The 24,073-nt window shown below is 43.8% G+C and overlaps 2 protein-coding genes across 4 annotated transcripts in view; one reads left to right on the top strand and one right to left on the bottom strand.

Annotated features, from left to right (window-relative positions):
* TGFBR2 (transforming growth factor beta receptor 2) overlaps nt 1-6,705 on the top strand; it is a 61,584-nt gene extending 54,879 nt beyond the window's left edge. For all 3 annotated transcript variants that reach the window (XM_082328654.1, XM_082328656.1, XM_082328655.1), the window contains exons 6-7: nt 599-726; nt 4,258-6,705. In XM_082328654.1, coding sequence (XP_082184780.1) covers nt 599-726; nt 4,258-4,437 — 308 coding nt within the window. In that variant the 3' untranslated portion in view covers nt 4,438-6,705. The remainder of the gene's footprint in view (nt 1-598; nt 727-4,257) is intronic.
* Nucleotides 6,706-23,851: 17,146 nt separating this feature from the next.
* The window catches only part of GADL1 (glutamate decarboxylase like 1), a gene marked incomplete at both ends in the record, with an annotated part of 80,106 nt that continues 79,884 nt past the window's right edge, over nt 23,852-24,073 (bottom strand). The window contains one exon of the mRNA XM_082311364.1: nt 23,852-24,025. Within this exon, the coding sequence (XP_082167490.1) occupies nt 23,852-24,025 (174 nt within the window). The remainder of the gene's footprint in view (nt 24,026-24,073) is intronic.

Raw genomic sequence — 24,073 nt, 5'->3', positions numbered from 1 at the left:
TAAGAGCAGACTACTACTTTCTACGAAGGAACGCGGCTCAGTAATAGGCAAGGGCAGCATGGCAGCTTCCAGCACTGTTCCTTACTGTATCTTTGTCCTTTTCAAACAACTGTTTCCTCCTAGCAATCTGGCACATTAACATCTATTATGACCTAGATAGATTTCAGTTTATTTTATATTCGGTAAGTGTGTGTGGACTCCAGGGGACCTAAGGGGAACCAGCCTGGCTCAAGGGAAACTCACCTTGAAGCTCCTGTGTGTTTTGCCTCAGCACAGATTGAAAGGCTCACAAACCATTATAAGTTACTCTGCTGCTCTGACTGTTGCTAATATGATTATGTCCTGAAGGGTTTAAATGAAAATTGTTTAGTTGGCTAGGAACAAAGAGGGGAGGGAGGGGGTGCGTGGGAGAAACACATTTGAAACATTTCTGAAAATGCCAACTGGCTTTGCTTTGTTTGGAGCTGGTCAAGCAGAACAGTGGCACTGAGCAGCTAATCAGTAGCTCCTACTCCTCCAGAGAACAGCCAGCTCCCTCCACACTTGGCACCAGCGCAGCCCAGCTGAATACCCTTGTGTTTGCTTATTCTCTTGGCAGAAGTGAAAGAGTACGAGCCCCCGTTTGGCTCTAAAGTGCGAGAACACCCCTGCGTGGAAAGCATGAAGGACAATGTCCTAAGAGACAGAGGGCGACCCGAGATCCCCAGCTCCTGGCTTAACCATCAGGTAAGAGCACCACATGTGAGCAGCTGGGAGCTGCGCTATATATTTAGCTGCTGCCTGAGGCCTGAGCCTTAACTCAGTGTCCCGCCCAAAAGGCTGGACCTCTGTTTTGCACGGGTTAGAGCTCTGTCATGTGGTGACATCGGTGCTGCCGTGGTTCAGACACCACAGTGCTCTGCACTGTGCCTACCCGAAAGCCCTGGGATTTCTGCTGCCCCCCAGTGTAATCTAAAAGTGATCAAAACAAAAAGATTGGAAACCTGAGACCCGACAATCATCCAGACAGCCACAGAATAATTAGGGCCTTAAAGCACACTCTGTTCAGACTCTGAAAGGTCAAAGAGAAGAACTTTGCACATGGGCCCCTTCAGCAGAGAGAACAAATCTCAGTACTTTATCATGGAGAGCAGTCATAGTTGTATCCCAGCTGTTGACAGGTTTAAGAAAAGGGAAATGAGTCTTCAGCAAGCCGGTCTGGTTTTATTCAGGTTGCGCATTAGCAGTCCATTTCCCTTGCATGTCGTGAAGCCCTCTGTCAGCTTTCCCCATTCATGGACACCATGGCTGCACTTCCTAGGCGATAGTTGCAGCCTGATTTCTCAGTAGATGAAACGGAATGGAAACAAGCCAAAGGCATGCATTTCTTCACCTTTGCTCTGAGCAGTTTTATCAGAAGAGATAAAATGAGAATCGTCTCAGAGGAAAAGTGAGGCTTGGTTGTTCCACTTGTCAATGAAATATGTTGAGTGGTCTTTACAGACAAAAGGGAAGCATTATGAACGTTTATAAAAGCCCAGGCAACCAAGATCAGCTAGTATTTCCATCAGAAGCAATGTAACACTCCCTTTTTCATTCCAGTTGAGATGTTAAAATCACAGTCTAACACCGACTTAGGAGAGGCCAAGTGAGCGTCCAAAATCAATCATCTTTCCAACCAAGAACAACGCATCTGCCGCCTGATGACTATGGCAAAGTGCAGCCCCTTCCTGGATGACAGGGACTTGCTCCTTAAGTAGTCATCTGTGATGAGCAGGGTTATTGAGGAGGGATGCTTTAACTAGGGAGCAGAGCTGTATTTTGAGGGACACCTGGATATCTGATGTTAGGAGTACTAAAAAGCCTTTGACGTTTCTAGGAGCCATACACACAACCATCTTCTAAATTACAAGTTGAGCTGGGAAGGAGAGATTATACTAACGGTCATCTTTATAGAAAAGAACTAGTTGCAGAAATTTTATAAAAATTGTGGATGAGCTGGTAAAGGGGATCATGAGTTGACTGCAGTTGTTTGTTTTCCACAAAGCCAAAATGAAGTCCAAACAGGTAATAATATAGGTGGTACTTTAGAAGAGCCCAATTAACAAAACAGAAAAGACTCATGAGCCAGATCATTTGGGAGATAAAAAATATATAGTAGAAAATGCTTAAAATTAGGAACAGCGTGAGAAGATTTCTTGGGGTATTCAAAAGACATGGTCTCGTGTGAAAAAAATTAAAGTAAAGGAGGGTGCAGAACTGATTAGGGAAACAAGAACAACAGGAAGATCTGTGGTCAGCAAACTTGAGGATAATCACAGTTTTCTCAAGAGCAAAAGGAAATCTAACTTAGTACCAATCTGTTGCTGGATATGAAAGAAAGATACTGCTTATGCTAATGCAAAGGCAGACAAGGTCAGCAAATATTTCAGTTCTGCATTTGGGAAGAGTCAGATGATGTACATGTAATAGAAGGTGTTGAAAGCCCCTATAAAGCAAGAGTCATTGGCACTTAAAGCAGGCCTGGGGCAGTGTTAGGCAGCCCAGAGATTTGTCTGCGTTCAGCACAAGGTTACTCCTGCGGGCACTGCGGCATTACGTGGCAGTAGAAACAGGCAGTACCGCCCATTATGCCTTGGAGAGGAGCGTCCAGGAGCTCGTTTCATGCACAGCCAGGCATAGCGGCAAGCGTAGGTGTGCCGGCATGCCCAGGGTGCCTGGGCAGGGGAAGCACCGGGCTCGGGATCCCCGTGGTGCTCAGGCATCAGGCAGGCCTGCAGCTGCTCTCGTGGCAGCAAGCCTGAGTGTGCAGAGAGCTGCAGCTCGAGATACTGGAGTAGAGCTGTAAGATAGATACACTGTGAATTTCATCGCCTCTGGGTTTACATAGCCAGTAAAACGATCACGGATTTGGACCTAGGTGTCCTGCATTCAACTTCAGAGATTTCTTCCCCGTGTAAAACCCCAACCTCAGTTTGCCCCAGTACAGGGCACCCCACAGACTGGGAGAACCACGCATCTGTGCTTGTGTCTCACTGGGACTGGCACAGCTGGCTTCAGCAGGGTTCAGCGAAGAGTCTAAGGCAGGAAATGGATGCCTGATAACACACTCACAGGACATTTAATGAAGGTGGATTTAATTCCCTTTGTCTGAATCCCTTCAGTGTTTCACATTGCGCCATCTAAAATGCAGTGACGCATCGGCTTCTGCGGGGCCGTGACAGTTTGCAGCAGCTGAGGATCTGCTTTGAACTCCATAGAAGTTGCTCTTACTCTAATGGCTCTTCCATATTCATTTCCTTCCTCTGCAGTCGTGTTTTTGTAATGAACTCATTATTCATCGTGATAAAATTCTGGAATGAATTTACATATTACAATTCCCCCCCCCCCAAATGAGATTTGTTGCACTATTGATTTCAAGTTAATGTTTAATATTTAATTTAATTTACTGCTTGTAATTTCAATGCCAGCAGAAAACTAATGTTATTTGTGTACAGACAATAACGTTCTGCTATTAACATTGACATCAGTCAACATCACCAATTAGGTAAATTATGCAATTAATGCAGTGTTGTGAAATGTTATTTTTTTAAATAAGAAGTTTAAGATAAATCCTACTTAATGGGCTTTTAGTGTCATAAAGCAAAGCACACAATTTCCTGGCAAATACCTCATGTTTATAAAATGCATTACAGAGATGCAACTGGTTTTTGCTCCTGTAAACATGTGCATCAGCATTGAAATGAAGGTTAAATAGTTACATCTGTAAGTGGCGTGTTTAAGTGTTTGTGGGACTGTGGCCCATATTTGCACATAGATTCAGTTAGTCTGCAAGGAATTCATAAAGGGCTGATGAAAAGGCTGATATTGCTGGCAATCAGAATTTTGTTCAAAAAACCCAAGGAGAATTCAGGCACGCAAAGGCATGGGTTGAGCGGGAAGTCACGTTATCGAAGAATTCTGATCATATTCATTAAAAAAAACCCTACTTGATTCTATAGCAGTTTTCCAAAGCAACATTTTTCTTGTTATAAAGTATCAGAACATATGCCCAGAAATGACAGCACCAACTAAAGTGCTGAAAATATTGTAGTAGGGTTTCTTTTAAAAAAAAAAGGCGAAGCATGCCCCCATGACAGTAGCAGCAGAGCCCATAAAGCACCTCCAGGACACCCGTGATTAACCCCCTGAACTTCAGAGGGCACTAAAGCAACTCTCACGCGCGGGCTTCGGCGATGACTGGCCCCATCACGGCTGCTCTCTCTGTGCTCTCTGCAGGGCATTCAGATGGTGTGCGAGACTCTTATTGAGTGCTGGGACCATGACCCTGAGGCCCGGCTCACTGCGCAGTGCGTTGCGGAGCGCTTCAGCGAGCTCAAGCACCATGACAAGCTCTCGGGAAGAAGCTGTTCGGAGGAGAAGATCCCCGAAGACGTCTCCGTGACCACCGCCAAGTAGCGCACACCCAAGAGCTCCGAAATGGAGGGAAGTCGCTCCTAGATGCGTTCACCTTGGCAAAGGAAGAAGTCTCGATCGGTGCCTTGACTTGCTTCCTGGAGGACTGAGGCTGTCACTACTCCCTTTAGGCTCCGGCTCCGGACAGGGAGATGTATTCGTGGGAATTAAAAGCCAGGGAGTAGGTGTCATACCCTAGCATTGGCTGCCAGCATCATGTCGTAGGAGGAGCTATGTATGTTAGCACTTCCTCAGGAAATGAGATTTGAAAATAGCCAATAACATTATGCACTTTATTAATGCCTGTATATAACTATGAAATTGCTATTTTTATATATATATACATATATATATAAAAATGTGTGTGTATGTATATATATATCTATCTATATATCTATAAACAGCCATGCTCTGAAAAAAAGAGTTAAAAAAAAAAAAGTGCTTCCAGGAAATCACCAGTGCATTAGAGATCCCTCCCCTTAGGGAAGGAGCCTGGGGAGACTGGCATAGCACGACACCAGCAATTGTGCACTAAGCGCTCTGCCAAAAAGATAGGGATAATATGCAACAAGAAGATGGCTTTCAAAGCATGTGCTGTGACCACCCAGCTGTGGCCCTGCAGTTGACAGTTGCAGGAGCAGTGTCACAGCGGGCAGGCCAATTTGGCTCTGCAGTTCTACCTATGCATTCCTGTCTGCAGCACATTTTGGAAGGTTCAGGGATGCCTTTGCCCTCTCACCTTAACCCCGGTGTCTTCATAGTGTCCCAGAACGGGAGTGCGAGGAGGTTTGGTCCCTCCCACGTGTGTGTTTCCATACAGAGGTCATTAATGTTATAAGTTTATTGCTTTGAATTCACGCTGCTTGCAAGCAGGTTGCAAAATATCAGTGGGTTGAGTTTTCCCCTCCTCCCACCCCCATCCCCAACCCATACAAAACAAGACAGGGCCAGCAATAATCCAAGCAGATGTTTTATATTTGCTGTGCATTCTGAGTGCGGGCAGTACTATTTTTTTTTATTTCCTTTTACCTTGATTGTGTTGCTGTAAGAACAAACTTTTTTTTTCCCCGTACAGCATGTCTAATTGCTTGAGACACCACAATCTGACTCTGTTCCGCACTTTCTAGAGAAAAGTAAGAGACAACAGCCAGCGCCTTTATTTTTGCAAAAGGACTTTGGAGGTGAGGGAAAGCTCCGCAGCATTAGGTTAATGGCATATCCTGCCCTCAGCACTGCTTGCATATAGGGCTGCCCTCAGCAAGTCAGCAATTAACAGAAAAAAAACCCCAAACCCAAGAAAGATGATTTATTCCCAAAGGATCCCTCAGACATTGCTTACATTCTTTCAGTTCTCCAAAATGTTTAAGACTGTTGACATCACATTGAGCCTATATAAATGACAGCAATGTGTTTAATAAATGCTAACAATTTTGTCTTCAGGAGTTTTGCAGTGATTTTTTTCACTTTTTTCTTCTCCATGGCACGTAAGCCAGCCTTGGAAATTAGAAATGCAGCCAGCACAAACCAGTCCTGTACAGATGTACCTGGTGCCATTTATTAAACACCTTTGACATAAACATCGATATTTCTCTAGAAGACATTGCCATGTAAATCAATAGGAAACATGCTTATTCAAATAGGAGTTAAGATTTATGATGACAAATATTTTATTTGAAATGGGTTTGTATCCACCTTTTTTTTTTTTCTTTTTGCATTTTAACCAAACTACTCAGAAATATTTAAACAGAGCGGGGCAAAACCTCAACAACTGCAGTGGAATTCAGAGGACACTAGGTAAAATTTTAGGGGGGATTTGGTTTTTTTGTTAAAAAAAATAAAAAAATAAAAAGAAGGGCGGGCGGGCCGAGGCGCGGGGCCGCTGGCGGCGGGGCCCGCTGCCCTCTAGCGACGCGCTGCTGCCGCGCCGCCGCCTCCCCTGCCCGGAGCCGGGCGGGGGGAGAGGGAACGGCGCGGCCCCTGTCTCTTCCTCCATCCACCCCGAAGGTAAAGGAACGGCGGCCCGTAGTTCCTGACAATACTGACATTTTAATTTTTTTTTTTTTTTTTTTTTTTTTTACTACTACATGTAAAGGAAAATTTTTATTCTTTTAAGGAATATTTCACCTGTACATCATGTATGAAATAGGAATGTGAACAATATATACTCTTGTATATCAAATGTTTCAAGCACTTAACTTGCTTTGTAAACAGTTTTGGGTTGGTTTTTTTTTTTTTTTGACTGTTTTGTTTTGTATAAATCAAATGTTTATTGGAGCAAATAAAATAACACCGACTCAAGTTTGTCTTTCACCTCTGGAGCATCCAGAACAGGCAGAGGGCTCTTCCTAAAATGAACCCTATCCTAAAATGATTCAGGCCCATTCCTTCCCACCAGGGGCCTGAATGTCATGCTCAGCATGGCCGATGGCCGTGGCATGTGCCCTGCTTTGCTCACGACTCCTTCCCGCCATCTCCACCCCGCCCTTCAGCAGAACAGCCCTAGCGGATACCCGGACTTGCTGGCCCGTTAGCCCCTGCAGTGTGAAACCTTCACTAGTCTCAGGGGAGGGGAGGGAGAAGAGGGTTCACAGCTGATGCTCTCCTACTTTTAGGTCGCTCAATTCTCAGTAAATGTGGCACTTAGGGACACGGTTTAGTGGTGGACTTGGTAGTGCTAGGTTAATGGCTGGACTCGATGATCTTAAAGGTCTTTTCCAACCTAAATGATTCTATGATTCTATGATAAGGCCTTAGTTAAACCTCAGTCGTTTTGGTGCTGGTATTAAAGAAGTGAGCCAGAAGACAGCCCACTAAATCTGTGTCACTGAGAAGTGTATGATTAATGTGCTTGTGCCTTAAAGCTATTGCTCTCCACTCAGAGCTTTCACCTTTTTAAGTTGATACCCCTCCCATGGAAGACAAGCAGAACACAAGCACTACTAAACAAAGAGTGAGATACATACCTTCCTCCCCACTAAAAAAATTGCCTTGAGTGTGACTTAGGTTGACTCTAAGCCTTTACAGAGGATGCAGTCCATGATTTAGGCATCTGAGACTCTGCAGGCAACACCATTTTTTTCAGAGAATGTATTTTGGTGCCAAAACCTCCACCAGAGCTCATGCTTGGCTGCGCTGAGTATCTCCCTTTGAACCTTCAAGTGGGGATTCCCAAAACAGCTACCCAGGTGTCTTCGTTCATGAGTTGAAGCAGAATTGCAGAATAACTGAGGTGGCAGGGTCCTCCAGTCCAGGCGCTGGCCTCGCTGGTCATCTGGTCCAGGCTCCTGTTCAAAACCTTAGATCAAGGTGCTCAAGACCTTATTGAATTTTGAGTATGATGTTCAACGCTAACGATCTCACAGCCTCTCTGGGCACCTGGTGCTCTGAAGAGAGCAACACACGTAGCCAATGTCAGGTGTGGTGCAAAGCACAGAGGCCACATCCAGTCTAAAATTGGCAAGCGGGGGCTTTGTGAAGCAGGCCCTGCCTCGGTGCCCCCCTGGGCAGACAGCTGCAGGTGACCAGCTCTTCCTTTAAGCCAGCTACCCCCTGCCCCATATTACCAGACTATAAATCAAGCTGCAGAGTGAGGATGCTTCGCAGCCGGCTGAAACCAGCTGCCTGGGGACAGCATGGAGGGGCCTGCAGGCAGCCTTGCTGCAGGGCTGCCGCCGAGCGCGCAGTGGGGACGGGTCAAGACAGGACCCCCGCCAGCGGCAAGGCAGCGCTGCCAGCACCAGCCTTGCTGTAGTTGCTCTAACCTTGAGGGACGGTGGGATGCTCTACAGCCTCCCCCTTCCCAGCAAATGTTAACAGTGCAGCCTTTGCTTCTCGGCTGTTCCTTCAGTGAAGGCCAGACAGAAAAATAGCTCTCAGCTTCCCTACAGGCATGCAAAGCCTGACTGCCCACACCTCTATGATTTCCAGCAGCACCCTGCTGAGCCCTAGGCAAGCCTAGCATCACCGTGGTCAGCCCCAGCATTTGCTGGTGCACTGGTGGCAGTGGCCACCCCTCACCAGTCCCCACCACTGACTGCATATTGGTGAAGGTCTTCAGGCCCTGACAGATTGTTTACACTGGCTCAAGGGCAAAATCCTTTTGGCATAACGAGGCAAACAAGTGTTGCAAAAAGAAAGTGTATTAAGAAACTGTAGCAGGCAAACTCCAGAGACCTTTCAGTCTTGAAATGAAGTACACAATATCCTTGAAATAAAGTACACTATATCCTTTTAATATTGTTTTCAATTAAGGCTTTTGCCCACCTTTCTTATCCTAAATATGGTATTCAACATCCTTCTGTGAGCAGCTCTTAATTAGCATGTCACTCACCATTTTATGGCCAGGATACACAGCAAGGAGGCTCCAGCTGTGCAATGCAGAAGGCAGTCCTTGGGTTTACTTCTGAACCAAGCAATGGTCTAAACTGGATGGCAAAGTTTCCCAGCACAGAGGGCCTCTGTGTTACCAGTTCACACAATTCCCAGCACAACTGGGATTTCACATCCCAACTGCTACTGGCACAGACATGAACAATAAAAGAAGAAAAAAATCATGACCCAGCTCCTGAGGAGGGGGGGGGGGGGGGGAAGAAAAAGCAAGCCATGTAGACATCATTATTCTGAATGCTCCTGGAAACAAACTGAGCCACATGCAGAGCACCTGCAATATTGTCCTCTTGTCAAGCCAGCTGTGCTGGGACCCAAGGGCTTCCCTGGCTTCCAGAGGAACACTGATTAATTTATTTCCTGATCCTTAGCCCTGTTTCTCTCTTGCTTGCTTTTTTTTTTTTTTTTTGGCATTATGTTTTTAATAAAACGCTGCCTATGGCAATTTTTCCCTCTGGCCACAAAGAAAATGGAGCGAATTCTGTTCCAGACTGTCTGCTTGTTGTTCCTGAATGCAGTTTGGCTGTGTTCATGCTGCTTATTACTTGGCAAATATTCATGCAAGTGGGTGCACACCATGTGCATGTTCAGAAGGCTCTTGCTGGGGGGCTGCCAAAACTTCCAGTCTCGTCCTGGGTCAAAGTGCTGCACCTCACTCCAGGATTTTGGTGCGTTTTTGGTTTTTTTTTTCAGGCACCTGTGTCCTACTGGGTTAGTGACCCACAAGACCCAGTTGGCCTGAGCCCATGGTGTCCCAGCCCCGCTGTCCAGACAACATTTCCTCACAGTGCCTTGAGATATTGGCAGCTCTCACCTATTTTTGGCCTCCGGCAGCTGCAAGACCTTGCTCATGGGCAGAAAGCTAAGGACAAAGTCAGTGGATTGTTGAAATACAACCAAATTGTGAGGCTCTTGGGAGGATCGAGCCCAGGAAACAGATTTAAAACTCTTGACTACTGAATGCCTTGAGCACCATCTAATCACTTCATGAAGAGACAAAGGCAGCTCATAAATTATCTGCTGTGAATTATTTGCTCTGTTATAATGGTGATAAACCAATCTCTTCAGACAGTTGTATTTATGTAGCTGAATTCTTAAAAAAAATAAAATGGTCACCTGATTAAATTGGCATGATTAAACTGTCACTGCTGAAACGCCTGTTTCACAAACGTGCTGCCATGTGAAAGCAGGTAGAGCAAAGATCCCTGGAATTTCTTCCCAGATTAGCCATCTCGTGTGTGTCACAGGAGGGACCACTCACAGCTGAAAGCACTCCCCCTCTTCCTCCTCCACTGCAGCAAGGCTCTCCTGTGGAAGAAGAAACAAAAAGCAATTCACCCGGCTCTTTTTTCACCCATCCGTGGCTTCAAGCCCAGGCTGCCACCCTGCCCTCCCTGCTGCTCCTCTCTTCTTTCCAGTCACCTTCAGGTGCCTAAGTGGGGCTGCACAGCACACTCCCTCCTGCCTCTGGTTTTGGATCAGGGTGCTGGCCTTTCTCTCATGAAAGCAACTCACGGTATTTGTGTTTCAGAACAAGACCTGCATCAGATATTGGGGTTTAAACATCAGGCTCAGCCCTCCACAGTCCCCTGAAGGGCACCTCATCCTCACTTCTGCTCGGGCTGGAGCCGTGCCCTTCCTCCAGTGACCCTCTGCCCCCTGGCCCACTCCTCTCCCCAACAGCGACTGTCCTGACCTCCAGGGTCTGTCCTCCTCCAGAAACAGCACCTGAGTAAAACCATTGCATACTGCTGTTTAAAGGCTCTTTGCTTATTTATGGTAGAAGCAAAGCAGAGGAAGCAAAGCCCAAAAGAAATACACATCATATGTGTTTCTAACCAACTTGCATGGAGATAGTGGTCATGTCGCAGGCCAGGCTCACTGGCTTCCTGCTCTAGCATGAGTGGTTGAGTGAGGCTCCCCGCACCAGGGCTGTCTCCTTAGTTTCCAGAAGGAGAAGACGACCACATTGTCCCCTCCTGGCACCCCCTGGGGTGAAGCTTCCACGGGCACGAGTGACTTGCATTACCCCCCCCCCGCTTCACCCTCAACTCTCACCTCCCACTCCATGAATCCCACCCCCTGAGCCAGGAATGAAAATGCCCCTACAACATTTACACCCCTGCTGCAGCAGGGTTTTCTGTGGTGTACGGCTCAGTTGCCTGCCAGCATAACATAAGGACCTTTGAAATGGTTTTCGCAGCATGCCTCAGCCACAGGCTGGCTGCGTGCAGAGTTTAGGGGAGTGCTTTATTTAGGATGAGCTAAACCGGCATGGGATGCAGGACATGTTATCAGAGCTGTGTGGTGAGTTACAGAAGTGGGGCTCCTCACCCCCCCCCGACAAAGCCCAAACCCAGCACTTTCCGTCTCACACAAAGCGTTCCAGAAATAGACTTCCTTCTGTTAGAAATATGCCAGGGTCTTCACACTTCAACCTTGTAGGAGACCATTTAAGGTTAGAAAATGTTTTGCAGAAGGTATTGATTGCATCTAATTCCTGCTTTTGCTTGAAGGTGAAAACTGTCTTTCTTGTTCTCAAACAGAAGACTTCTCCTGAGATAAACATCTGTCTGTCGGTGGCTGCAAATGTTTAGCACTTAAAGGCTGGTCTTCTTTATCTACTGACTTCCTTATACATGTATGTGAATGCTGAGAGGATCTCTGCACTAATCTAGTGAGGCTGGCTATGCTATGACTACCCAGTAAAATAAGATGATAAAAATATCGATCTTTTAAATTGGGACTACATCATTTGGCAATGATGTATAAGAAGAAATGCCTCCCCAGACTCAGAAGTGGCAAGGGTCATATTGCTTCAGAGATCGAGATGAAAATACAAGGCCTACTCTGGGCCTTTTCAGGGCATCATTGCAACAATTGTTTGAGAATCCTTTTTTTTTTAAAAAAAAAACACTATTTTTGGAAAGAGCAAAATCATTTGTACAGGGTATATGAATGCCTGGAATCACAAAAACAGTATTTCAGCTTTGATCCAACAAAACTGAACTAAAGGCTGTCAGCGAAAGGATCTGGTAAAAGAAAACACAAAGCCCATCAGCACACACCACCAAGAAAAACAGCCACGTGGTGCTGCCACCAAGGAGAATTATAACTTGCAGCATGTGGGTTAACAGACAGCGTATTCAGGAGCAGCCCATCCATAAGAGAGGCACTTAGCAAGTGAAAGACGATAACTGCTGCTACTTGAATCCAGCCTTATTTCTGGAAAGGTGAGGTTTCCTCCTTTGGTGAAATTAAAGCCAGAGTATCGATTCTCTTCAACTGCGATGATACTCGCTTTCCATCAGCCATCCGGTGCTCCTGGAGGCAGAAGAAAATAGGCCATACCTTTAATTAGCTAAAAGGTTTTGAACGGGACATAAATCTCATACCAAGACTTTTAATTTTCCAGTTGTTAAGCCTCGTACACTTTAAACACAGACTTGCTCATGTACTGTGGCTACAACCCCTTTTGCTCATCTAATCCCCACATGAGAAGCAGGAGCAGTATTTCTGTAACATGACAACGTCACCGACACTTCAGCCTCACCACTGAGGAGGAGTTTGCAAAAGCAACTTGCAAGGGATTAGGCTGAAATTTTTCTTGAAATGCTTCAAAAGGCATAGTAGTGAAATGCTCCCATGTTTTAAGGCATTAATGGCATCTCCCATTAAGCAGCAGGTTGTGTAGCCTGAGTACTTCTGGAAAAGACACATAAGCCTTATTAAATAAGGAAAAAAAATTAAGGCAATTTCATTTTAATGTAGGAATGTTAACATTAATTTGCTTGTCTTGCAATAATTTCTGGAATGGTTGCTTTTAAGAACCTAATCTTAACAAAGTCATAGGAAATGGAAGAAAGAATTTAAATTAACTTACTTCATCCATTTATAAATTGTTTAGGTTAATCACAGTAAACCAAACAGGATTCAGCCATACTTAAACACAGCCTTTGCCCAAGTATAAACTGTTTATTGTATCCATGACACACAACCAGACAAAATTCATTCCTCATCTGGGGAACAGTCTAACTTGGTTTTATTAGTTCTAGAGGAAAACATTTTGGCAGAAGACGGTTCATTTTTTTCAATGTAAAACATTCTCAGGAAAACTCTCCCCAGAGCGAGCGATGGATGCTGCAGAGTCTCATGACCTTCACCACATCAGCAGCTTGGCCAAAAATTGGCTCCTAAGGCAGGGCAGGCCCTTCCCCGGTGGGATCAGGGCTGCGCAGGGAGCCACGAGGGAGTCTGAGCACCAGCAGCAAACGGTCAGACAGCTGAAGCTTGGAGAGATGAAGCCTACTCCATGTGCCTTCATGTGCTCACATTAAGAGACATTTAGTAAGACCATCCCTTCACCCCGCTGTAACATCCTGAGGTCAATAGGTTTGACTTCAGCACTTTGACCTATTACATCTATGGATTACAGGCAGATTTTTAGTACGGACAATGTGCTTTTCATACCAATATATGGAGAGTGATCACAGACTAGCTTAAAGAGTGGTTGTTCTTTTCTTTACGTGTCTTCACATTGCTTCTAACGATACAGAGTATCAGGTTCAAAAATCCTAGTGAGAAATAAAATGGATTTTTACAAAGAAATTTTTGCCTTTCAATTTTCCAATGAGAATTCTGACAATCCTTAGTGAGTCTTGATTGCCACATGGGTTGAGTAGGCTGGAGCTCTGTGTTTTTGTACTACTTGCCCTGATGTGCAAAATCAATCATATTAGCTTCTAAAAGAGATGGAAATTTATTTCATGGACAAATGCATGAAATAAGCTTTGGATACAGGGTCAGACAGGTCAAATGATGATGTTCATCTTTTTTAATCTCCTTTTCTGTATGTGCGGCCAATGCATTAGCAATTGGAATGTATGAATGCTGTAGAGCGAATGATTTGTCTTGCCATCATAGCAACATATTTCTTGCTTGAGCCACACATTTTGGCAATAATAAAATTATTAACTTGAGGATATTAAATGCTCTGATGAATACCTTGTGTATGCTTGTGACTCCATTTTGGTAAGAATTGCATTTTTAAATAACTGCTTTAATTGTCTTCCAGGAGTAATTAAAACGAAATTATAGGTATTGTGAGCTGCATGTAGTTCTTTCATTAAGACAATAATTATGGGGGAAGGGCTCTTAATCGGGCACGGGGCTTTTTTTTTTTTAACGTCTTATGCAAATATCTCTTATATGATTGCTTCATCAGGCTCAATACTCTGGGACCAGAGCAATGTCTTTGTTTGTCTTCCAGTTCTAAAGAAACACAGCAAACTAAATAGTATGGGTATTTTTTATGAAGAAAAACATAAAACATAAACCAAAAAAAACCCAACCAACCAACCAACCAAACTAAAAAAACCAGAAAAGAAATCCCTTCAAGAAGAACTGCACAACTGAAAAGAAGGGTGGCTGGAAAGGCCAAAATGTTTAGTACTTGTTTGGTTGTATTAGTCCTCTCTCTAGCTGCAATCAGACAATAAAAGATTAATTCTCATACTAGCACGGGATAAGAAAAAGGTGGAAAACACTTAGTATATTGTATTGTTTCAGCCTGACTGATCTAGACAAAACTCATCCTTGCAGTCTCAGATCCATTCATGCTTGTCTTTGACTACCCTGACTCTCCCGCACAAAATGGGAGTGCTTGTCCAACTCCAAATCCAAACACACATCCCAGCCACATCATGGCTCTGTACTGAGGAGAAACTTTGATGGTCATCCATCCTCCCCTTCCCAGACCCCTGCTTTCCTGCAGCATCAGCACCTGGGCACGTGGCCCTGCCAGACCTTTCAGCACCCTCCAGCCTCAGCTTCATCCACAGCCAACCTGAGGTTCAACTACTTGAGGACCAATTTCTCCGAGCTGCAACATGCCCCAGAAAGGATTCTTGCAATCACCCAGCTTGCTCCCATCTTGCAAAAGGGGCAGTGGTGGTACTTACCGTTTGAACGGGGGTGAGAGAAGCAGGGCACCCGTTCAGGTCCCTGCATCTCAGGAAATTACAGAGGGTGGGAGGAATCAAACTATTTGAAGGCAACTGGAAAAACAATGAGAAGAGGGTAGCAGTCAACATGGATTCATCATGTGGGGTTTTTTTCCTACAGGGCAGTAGCTCTTGTAAAATGGAGAAGATATACAATAAATATCATATGGCTTGAGCTTAGAAAGGCTTTTGACATCACCTCAAGTGATATTATTAGCAAACTAGGGAAATGTTGTCTAAATTCAAGTACAGAGCGGATGCAAAGCTGGCTAGGTCCTTAGGAGATGTTGAGTACAGTTCCACAGTGACCCAGGTCTAGCCCATATTCAGTATTTTAAATAATAGCCTAGGTGATGGATTAAAATATATGCTTATTAAATCTGCAAACTGTATTGCACTGTGAGAGGCTGCATGTGTGCTGCAGGATGGGCTGACAATTCAAGTCGTTCTTGACAGATTGAATAAATCATAGAATCATAGAATATCTCAAGTTGGAAGGGACCCATAAGGATCATCAAGTCCAAGTCCCCGCTCCTTGCAGGACTACCTAAAACTAAACCGTATGACTAAGAGCGTCATCCAGACGCTCCTTGAACTCTAACAGGCTTGGTGCCGTGATCACTTCCCTGGGGATCCTGTTTCAGCGACCAATCACCCTCTCAGCAAAGAACCTTTTCCTAATGTTCAGTCTGAACTTCTCCTGATGCAGCTTCATACCATTTCCTCATGTCCTGTTGCTGATCACCAGAGAGAGGAGATCAGCACCTCCCCATCCACTGCCAACCTTGAGGAAGCTGTAGACTGTGATGAGGTCACGCCTCAGCCTTCTCTTCTCCAAGCTGAACAAACCAAGTGACCTCAGCCATTCCTTGTAAGTCTTGCCCTCAAGACCTTTCACCATCTTGGTCACCCTCCTCTGGACACGCTCTGATAGTTTGATGTCCTCCTTATGTGCCCAAAACTGCACACAGTACGTGAGGTGGAGCCACACCAGTGCAGTATAGAGTGGGACGAGCACCTCCCTTGACCAGCTAGCTATGTTGTGCTTGGTGAAAAAATGTGATCCTCTTTAGTGGGGACACTTAGAAAGGAGTAATTAAGCATACAGAGATCTAATGGGGAAAAGCCATGTAGAGCAGTTGTTGGCCAAAGAAGCTCTAGGGCTCAGAGTGGATCACAAACTTAACGAGTCAATAGCATCTTGCTGTTACAAAAGAAGGTGAACATCACACTGCAATGTACAAGCAGCAGTGGTGGCTGAGAGATGTACAAACTAATCCTGCCTCTCTTTTAAACCCTGACAAGGTTTCAGAGGACTGCTCTGTCTTATTTTGGGCAGCAGAATAATCAGAAGACTTTTAGAAAAGTGGCCTCTGAGGAAATGTGGGAGGAGTGACTGTATTCAGAACTAGAAAAGAAGATGGTTAAGGGGCAATAAGATAATAATCTTTCCTTGAATACGTAGAAGTTGCAAAGAGGAGAAATATGTGTTGGCCCTAATCATGGTGGAGAGATCAAGCAAAGCAGGGAAAATCTAGATTATCCATTAAGAAAACATCATGGGAAAGCTGCAGGATGTCCAGCAATTTTGGTCATGAATTATAGACTAGGCAAAGGTTAGACGCTAGTTCTCTGGTATCACTGATCCTATCTCAGGAGGGAGGTCATATTGTTTCAATGGCAGTTGGAGATCCTTTACTGCCACAGGGGTTGCAGTTCTATGTTCAGTTTGTGTCTCCAAAGATCTGAGTTCAGGGTGGTCCAGAAGCTGGAAATTTTGTTCTATGGGAAATTCCAAAATGTGCTGGGGCACGGGGGCAGGACATCCTCTTTTGTAACTCACTGTAGAACATCGATATTTCTCACGGAAAGGAAACTGTTAAAAATACCCAGACATTTGGATTGCTTCAGAATAAAATCAAGCCTGGAAACTCGTCACTCTGAAGCCATACAGCTTAAAAGCGGCTTGCATGCTCCTGAGTCCATTTTTAACCTTGGTAAGGAGCAAGAGTAAGGAATCACTGTTCAGCTGAGGGGCTCAGAGTCAGGGAAGTGCATTTTTCATGGCACCCTGAGCTCCCCATTGCTCAGCTTGGCTGCCCCAAACACACTAGTGTTGTCATGGGTTACACAGCATGGAAACACATTCCCATCATTATTTAGGTAGGATGACAAGAAATGATCACAGGTCTGCAAGTATTTCCTTAAAGTCCATTGAAATCCAATGTTTTCACAGGACAAACAAGTCATAGAATCATAGAATCATTAAGGTTGGAAAAGACCTCTGAGCTCATCGAGTCCAACCGTTAACCTAACTGCCAGGTCCACCTCTAAACCATGTCCCTAAGCACCACATCCACACGTTTTTTGAACACTTCCAGGGACTGTGATTGCACCACTTCCCTGGGCAGTCTGTTCCAATGCCTAAGCAGTCTAGTCCAATGCCTAAAGCCTAAAGCAACATTTTCTGACAAATCATTTTTGTCTGAAAAATCCCAGGAAGTTTTAGTTCCAATTCCCTCCGCTGCCACATCTGAGATGTCCAAGAGGGCTCTTTGGAAGAGACATCCTGTGTGTGGCACAAGTTGGTTACCAGAGGACACACCAGTAGATGGAGCACACGACTAGGCAGCGCTGCTCTTTGGCTCTGTAAAACCAATTAATATTCTCACTGTTCACTGCTCGCAGCTCGAGACAACAGAGCTGGGGGATAGAGGCCTGGACTAACCACCGAGTGCTGCCCAGCTAGGGTTTCCTTGCTGCCATGCTCCAGATGAGAGACTAGATCTGCTTTGATGTTTACCACCAAATTTCTTGGCTGGCTGACTTTATTTATATGGTATTTAGGCTTAGCTCATACACTTCTATTTATGCCATCATAATACTTATGCCCACAATTTTCTGTTTCCCAAGTGTTTAGTACATCCTACCTCTAACCAAAAAGTTCCTGCAGCTTTTTGCAAGTTCCCAAAGATTTTGCACTTTGTTTGACTGAGTCTCCCCTGCCACAAGCTCTTAAAATCACCTAGTTCTTCATGCATGTCAAACTCTAAAACTTCCAACATAGCTTCATCAGCAAATGTCATGAACATAAGTCTGATCTTTCTGAAAGGGTCAGTGATGACAGTATGAAGCTAGATTAGCCCAGAATCAATATCAGTACTTGAATGGTATCTTCCTTTCTCCATCAGTCGTCCTCATCTTTCACTAGATAGTCCTACCTACCTTACCTTTTCCATCTTGCTTCCCATCTCACGCACGTTTTCCCAAATGATACCACATCAAATACTGTAAGAGTCCAGCCTAGAAAATAATTTTTTTTTCCCCAGAAAGCTCTCTGGTTAGCCTAGCACCATCTCCCTCTGCTAAGCCCATATCACACTATGTCCCATTTTTCACTCACGGCTGTCTTCTGGTAGTGACTCCTTCAACAATTTTTCTAAATCCACATTGCAAGTTTTCACAAAAATAGAAGTTTTAAGTTCCTTGGGCATCATTCTTCTGTAAAATAGGACAACCAACATTTCTTTCTCCCACCCTTTGTCTTATTTATTGTCCCAAGGCTAAATTGGTTTCCCATGTTGTACAGTGCACAGTGAAGTCCTGATCTTGGTGTTACCATAGTTCTGACGGGAGCAGTGAGTGATGGTCATCTGAGCATTAGACAAATCCATTGCTGAGAAAGAGAAGGCAAAATGTCACTTCAAGATACCAACCTGAACACTGCTTTTGCTTCAGCTTTCAATCTTCCCCCTTCTGCTACTCTGACATTTTTCCTATGGTGCCAAATACCGGAAGACTCCCTCTGAAAAAACGTCCAGGCATGAGAGAGGGCACAGAAACAGAGCAAGAGTAAAAATCCATATCACCTGGCACAAAAGAGGCAAGATGCACAAAGCTGCAGCTGCCAGCGCCAGCGCCTGCCAGATTTGAGGAGTCACTTCCCAGAATGACGAGCTGGGTGAAAGTTTCTTGGAAGAACAGTGCTGTGCAGAGGACAATATAGACCGCACAGTCCCAAAGGCAGATGTTATTTTTCATGGCCCTCTGCTATTTCATGGGGAGTGCTTTCATCATACTTTCCATTTTTAAATAGCTCTGCAGAAATTAACACTCTCCAAGTTACTCACAAGAAAGAAATTATTTCATCAAAACAGAACATCTGTGTTTGACAGAACTATTAAGGGTCCATGTCCTTCGCTTTCTATTATTTGCTTTTATCCTTCATAAAATAAAGATTTTACTGATTTTTTTAATGAATTTTAAAAATGTGATCCATTGTGCTTTGATTGTACATGAGCTACTAAGGCTTAAAGTGGTCACCTCTGTTGGACTTTTTCAAGATTACCCTTTCAGTATCACTTTTATTATTGAGAATGCTTTAAAACAAACAAAAATTGTTACTGTACTACAAAGCGTCCTGCCTTCTGAAAGGGCTTGTCTAGGATCAGTGGATGGACCATGCTATGTTGGGGCAGATTGCTGCGGTGTCGGGGTATATGCAAGTTCTTTGATGACCCCACGATGGGTACCGGTTCACCGCTCCACTCCTGCAGCACAGCCATGCCGCACGTTCACGTACAATGGATTTAGCAGAGGTTAATCGTTCGCACGACCATTGTTTCCTTCTGTGGGTTTGCCTCGAAACCTTTGACGTTCTCTTTATTGTACCTCTTGCTGTGCAAATTTCCTTGTTTTGTTTTGCTTCTCAAAGTAATTTTTGGTTGATTATTGTGTAGTTACAGAATTAGAGTAATAACATCTAATTGTACATCTGAAGCAAAAACATGTAATTGTGGGAGAGTAGATTCAATTTAAAGACAGAAAACCCTTCCACCAGGGTTTCTCATGGTTTGCACAGTGCATTTGCCAGGCAGTGCTGCTTTGATTGCATCTAACCTGCAATTAGCATGTGCAATTAAGACATAATGAATGTGTGCAATTGCATTATTTCGGGATGTAACAGTAGCAATATTTAGCAGTTACTGTACTAGACACAGTGCTTATAAGCTCAAATGATTTATAGCATTTACCAATTATGCCACAGGAGGGAGGGCAGGCGTGTGAGTGGGCCTTACCTACAAGCGGTTTCCAGGATGAACACACTTCCCTCTCCGGTTGAAAGCCCATGGAAGTAGGCCGCAGGGAAGAGAGGCTGCGCAGATTTGGTGCTGTTGAAAACAGGGGACTCAAATGACACTTTCAGCTCACCATTGGCTTGTCATAGAGCTCATGTGTGACATAATAGGAGAAAGCAGACTTATCATTTAGTATTTCTGAATTATTCTTCTCCTCTGCCTTCAACATTTCGTATCGGTTTTGTAAGCCCAATCATGCTACCCAAGGATTTAAAAATAAAAATTATTTGAATATAAACTAATGCTGTGATCTGTGTGTACGAGGAAATGGCAGGCACATAACAGGTTTTTACACACTCTTACGTGGCATTCTGGGAATGCAACTCTACCAGTTCTACCAGGCTTCTCCTAAAGGACATTACTTGTCCTTTAAGGGTCAAATGATATTTGAAAAGCATCTTAATGCATCATTGAAGGATACAAATGAAAATACATTTCGATTCAGTCTCACAGAAATAAAGATAAATCTGAATCTCTAGGCATGAACCTTGAATAGATAACTGCGATGTTCTGAGTGCCAAACTGCTGGTGTTGAAATGAAAGATCCCAGCGATAAAACTCAGGGCTCAATCCAGCAAGAGTTTCCAGTTAACTCAGTGAGAATTAGAAGAACTGAAATCATACATAACCAGACTGTATTGATTTGTATTAATCTATCACAGAAAATCGTATTCGAAGTCCTGAGACCAGGACTGCTTGTTCTAGGCACAATGATTTGTGAGTGATTTTGCACATGGACACAGCACAAAATGCCCAAAGTTCTCACAAGATGCATCCACACAACTGAGACTAAAAACCGCCTCAGTATCCCTTCTGTCTAAATACTTCCTTCCTTTCCTAAAACTCCATGCTGAAAAAAGATTATTAAAAGTAGACACAAGAAATTAAAAAGATTGAAAGAGCCAGTGGATCAGCTTATACTGATTTATAACCGTACCTCATTACTTCCAGAACTTGGCTTAGCATCCTGAGGGATGGCACTTCTCGGTAACTACTATAGTGAGCTCATGGGCCAATCCCATCTAGCTAGAATAGCAAATAAATAAATAAAATGGCCATTTCTGCAAAAAGGATTTAACTTCTGCATTTGAAAGGAGGAGTAAGATAAATTGTGACACATTTTCATCCAAGATGTTTATTAAAGATGATATGGGCACAGCACACAGATAAACCACATCCTGAAGCAGGGTTAGACTAGGTTTCACATTTTAAAGCTGCGCTGGCAGTTTGTTGTTTCTCCATTTGGAGAGCTCATGCATATATGTGTCTGCAGTTTTAGATTGACAAATGACAAACACAACCTTTATTTATAAGGGTGTCATTTACTTCACTTTTTATTAAAATCACCAGCTACAAAATAGACATTTTGTACATACTAGTCCTAAATAGGTAAGTATGAGAAAATGACATTAGTCCTGAAATGAGACCGTCATATTGCGCACCTGGGACCGGATAAGGGGTCAGCAATAATAGAAAATATAAGGAGATGAGATAAGGTACTCACATCACACTGGAAGGTTAACCTATACCTTTGAAGAAATCAGTGCACATGTTGATCGGAGACCTATTTTCTGCAAACATTAAAAAAGTTCCATTTTGCTCTCATTTAAAAATACTATAGCCACTACTGCTACAGAAAGGAACTGATAACTTCAGTCTGACATGGGCTGCAAGTGTCACAGTAGCTGGAAACAGAAATGCACTAACAACATGACGAGAAACAAGACAGTAACACTTTTTTAATGGTAGCAGTGTCACAAAACAGCATGGACCAAATTCTTAGCTGACAGAAGGTGACATAGCTCCCCCCTGAATCAAAAATCAAGTACTCACCAAGAATCTGGACCATAATCAAAACATCCTGACGCTATATTCTGCCTTTCCCTTCAAGGTCAAAAAAAGAGAAGGAGAAGGGGTAACAGTCCTATCTAACTCGAGAAGCAACAGCAAGTCATCCCATCGTTCCAGCACCCCTTGCGTACTCTGCACTCCACCCGGTGTGGCTGGGAGGCTAAATGAGCCTTATGGGCCCTGAATTTAGTTAAGTGCTTTCCCAGCTGGTATAGCCAGAAGCACAAGACAATAAATGATAAAGTGAACTGTGGGTATTACAGGGCAAAATCCAGGGACAACATCATTATATTCATTTTTATGTTAATATCAATGTGGGTTTTGGCTTAAAGTCCAGTGGCTCACTATAATAGCACAAGAATATTCACTTCCAGGACACCGCTAAAGGCATCTGTCAAGTGCTGCAGAGTGACTCTTGCTCCTATCTACTGCTCTAATAGTGTGACCTCCTCGGTATCACGACTTTGTTAAATTTTCCATATCTTAATCCTGGAGATCAGAAGTAGGAATGTCACGCAATGTTGGATCCTAGTACAATGTAGGAAATGAAAACAAGAAATCATTGTGTTTAAAGACAGCTTTCAGCAGGACAGAAAACATTAGAGCAGAAAGGTTCATATTGGTCAGCGTGACCTCAAATACAGAATAAGGAACAAACATCAAAACATGGAAGATAAGTAGGCATTGATTACAAGGTGGAAGACATGGTTATTTCCATTAGTTTGCTGCAAGAACTTCACCCCAAGAAATAAATTTCTATCGTCATAAAATGGATCATTTTATAGAATAAAAACAGATCAGAAGTAAACTGTAATTCTTAACACAAAGTTTAGAATTTAATTTTGCAATTTAAGATTGACCAAAAATACTCAGACTGTTCATATCCTAAAATCCCAGGCAGGGTTTCACTGATCACCACCACCTTAATCTCAGTGCCAAAATATAAATTATACACTGATAACATAAAATTGAGTCATCTCAAATCTGTAGGCAAATACAGACAGACAATGACAAATATGTAATTTTGCTATATTCAATATACAGTCACCATGCATTAAAAATATATATCTTTCAGGTAAATATATTTATTTTTTCTCTGTTATAATTTTAAAGTGCATCTTAAAAGCTGCCAAATAAATCTTTACACTTTAAAAACAGAGGAAGGTGAACAGCAGTTCAGAAATGACATGTAGCTCTGTTTAACAAAGAGATAAGAAGTTTTAAGTGCTATTCCAGTATTCTCAGCTCTGCTAAAGTGGTGGTGGTATTTTGGGTGGGCAACATTGGCAAACAGTGACTGCACCCAATCATTGTATTTCATAGAATCACAAAATCAGTTAGGTTGGAAGGGACCTTATAGGTCATCTAGTTCCACCTGCTCAAAGCAGCGTCAATATTGGTTGCCTGGGACTTTGTGCAGGTGGGTCCTGCAAACCTCCGAGGACGGCGACTGTACAACCCCACGTTGAATGTGCTCATGGTGGAAAACCTGGGCAATCCATCTAGTTAGGGGCCTTGAGGAACGCTTCATACAAGTCCACGATGTTCAGTCTTATCAGTGTAATTACCAACCAGGCCTCTACCTTTAAACACGTACCACACTAAAATATTGAAAATATATTTTAAAGCTCACCGAGCTAAGTCCACTCCTAACAGTAACTTCAGAGGAGTATCACCTGCATGTGTAAGTGACCAGTTTGAGCTACACTGTGCACAGGCACTCCGTAAATAGCTGCCCTCCGTGGGACATAGACACCATTTTCAGAAGTGCTCCCTTCTCAAGGAAACACTTCCCAGAATGGTGGCAGTGGTGCTGCAAGCACTGGCCTGCCCCCGGCCACTCTCAGCCCTCATCAGCAAATACTTTCCTGTGAAGGGGGTGTTCTACCTGCAAAGCTCTCAACATCACTCTGTAAAATGACAGTTTCCAAACTATATGTCAAGCTTTTTACTACCTTTCACAAAATAGCACCAGAACGCTGCTGCCATTCTCTCACCATAAATATCACGTGAGCAGCGCCTGGTGCTGTGGAGCTACAGCTACAAGTCCTTAGCAAGCAGTTCAATTTCATCCAGCAAAAAGTCCATGTCCTCTCGACTAACTTGCGGGCTGATCACCACCTGGCGGAAGAAGTTGACTTTGCCCTGGTGAGGCTGGTACCCAAGCATCATGCTGCCCTTCTTCATCATCCTTTCTTTAATTATAGGAGCAACCTGAAAGCAGAGACAAAAAAGGGTTGATGTCACACTTAGAAATACAGC

The sequence above is a fragment of the Platalea leucorodia genome, assembly GCF_965183815.1.
Source record: "Platalea leucorodia genome assembly, chromosome: 1".
Lineage (NCBI taxonomy): Eukaryota > Metazoa > Chordata > Aves > Pelecaniformes > Threskiornithidae > Platalea > Platalea leucorodia.
This window is presented reverse-complemented; position numbering and strand designations above follow the sequence as displayed.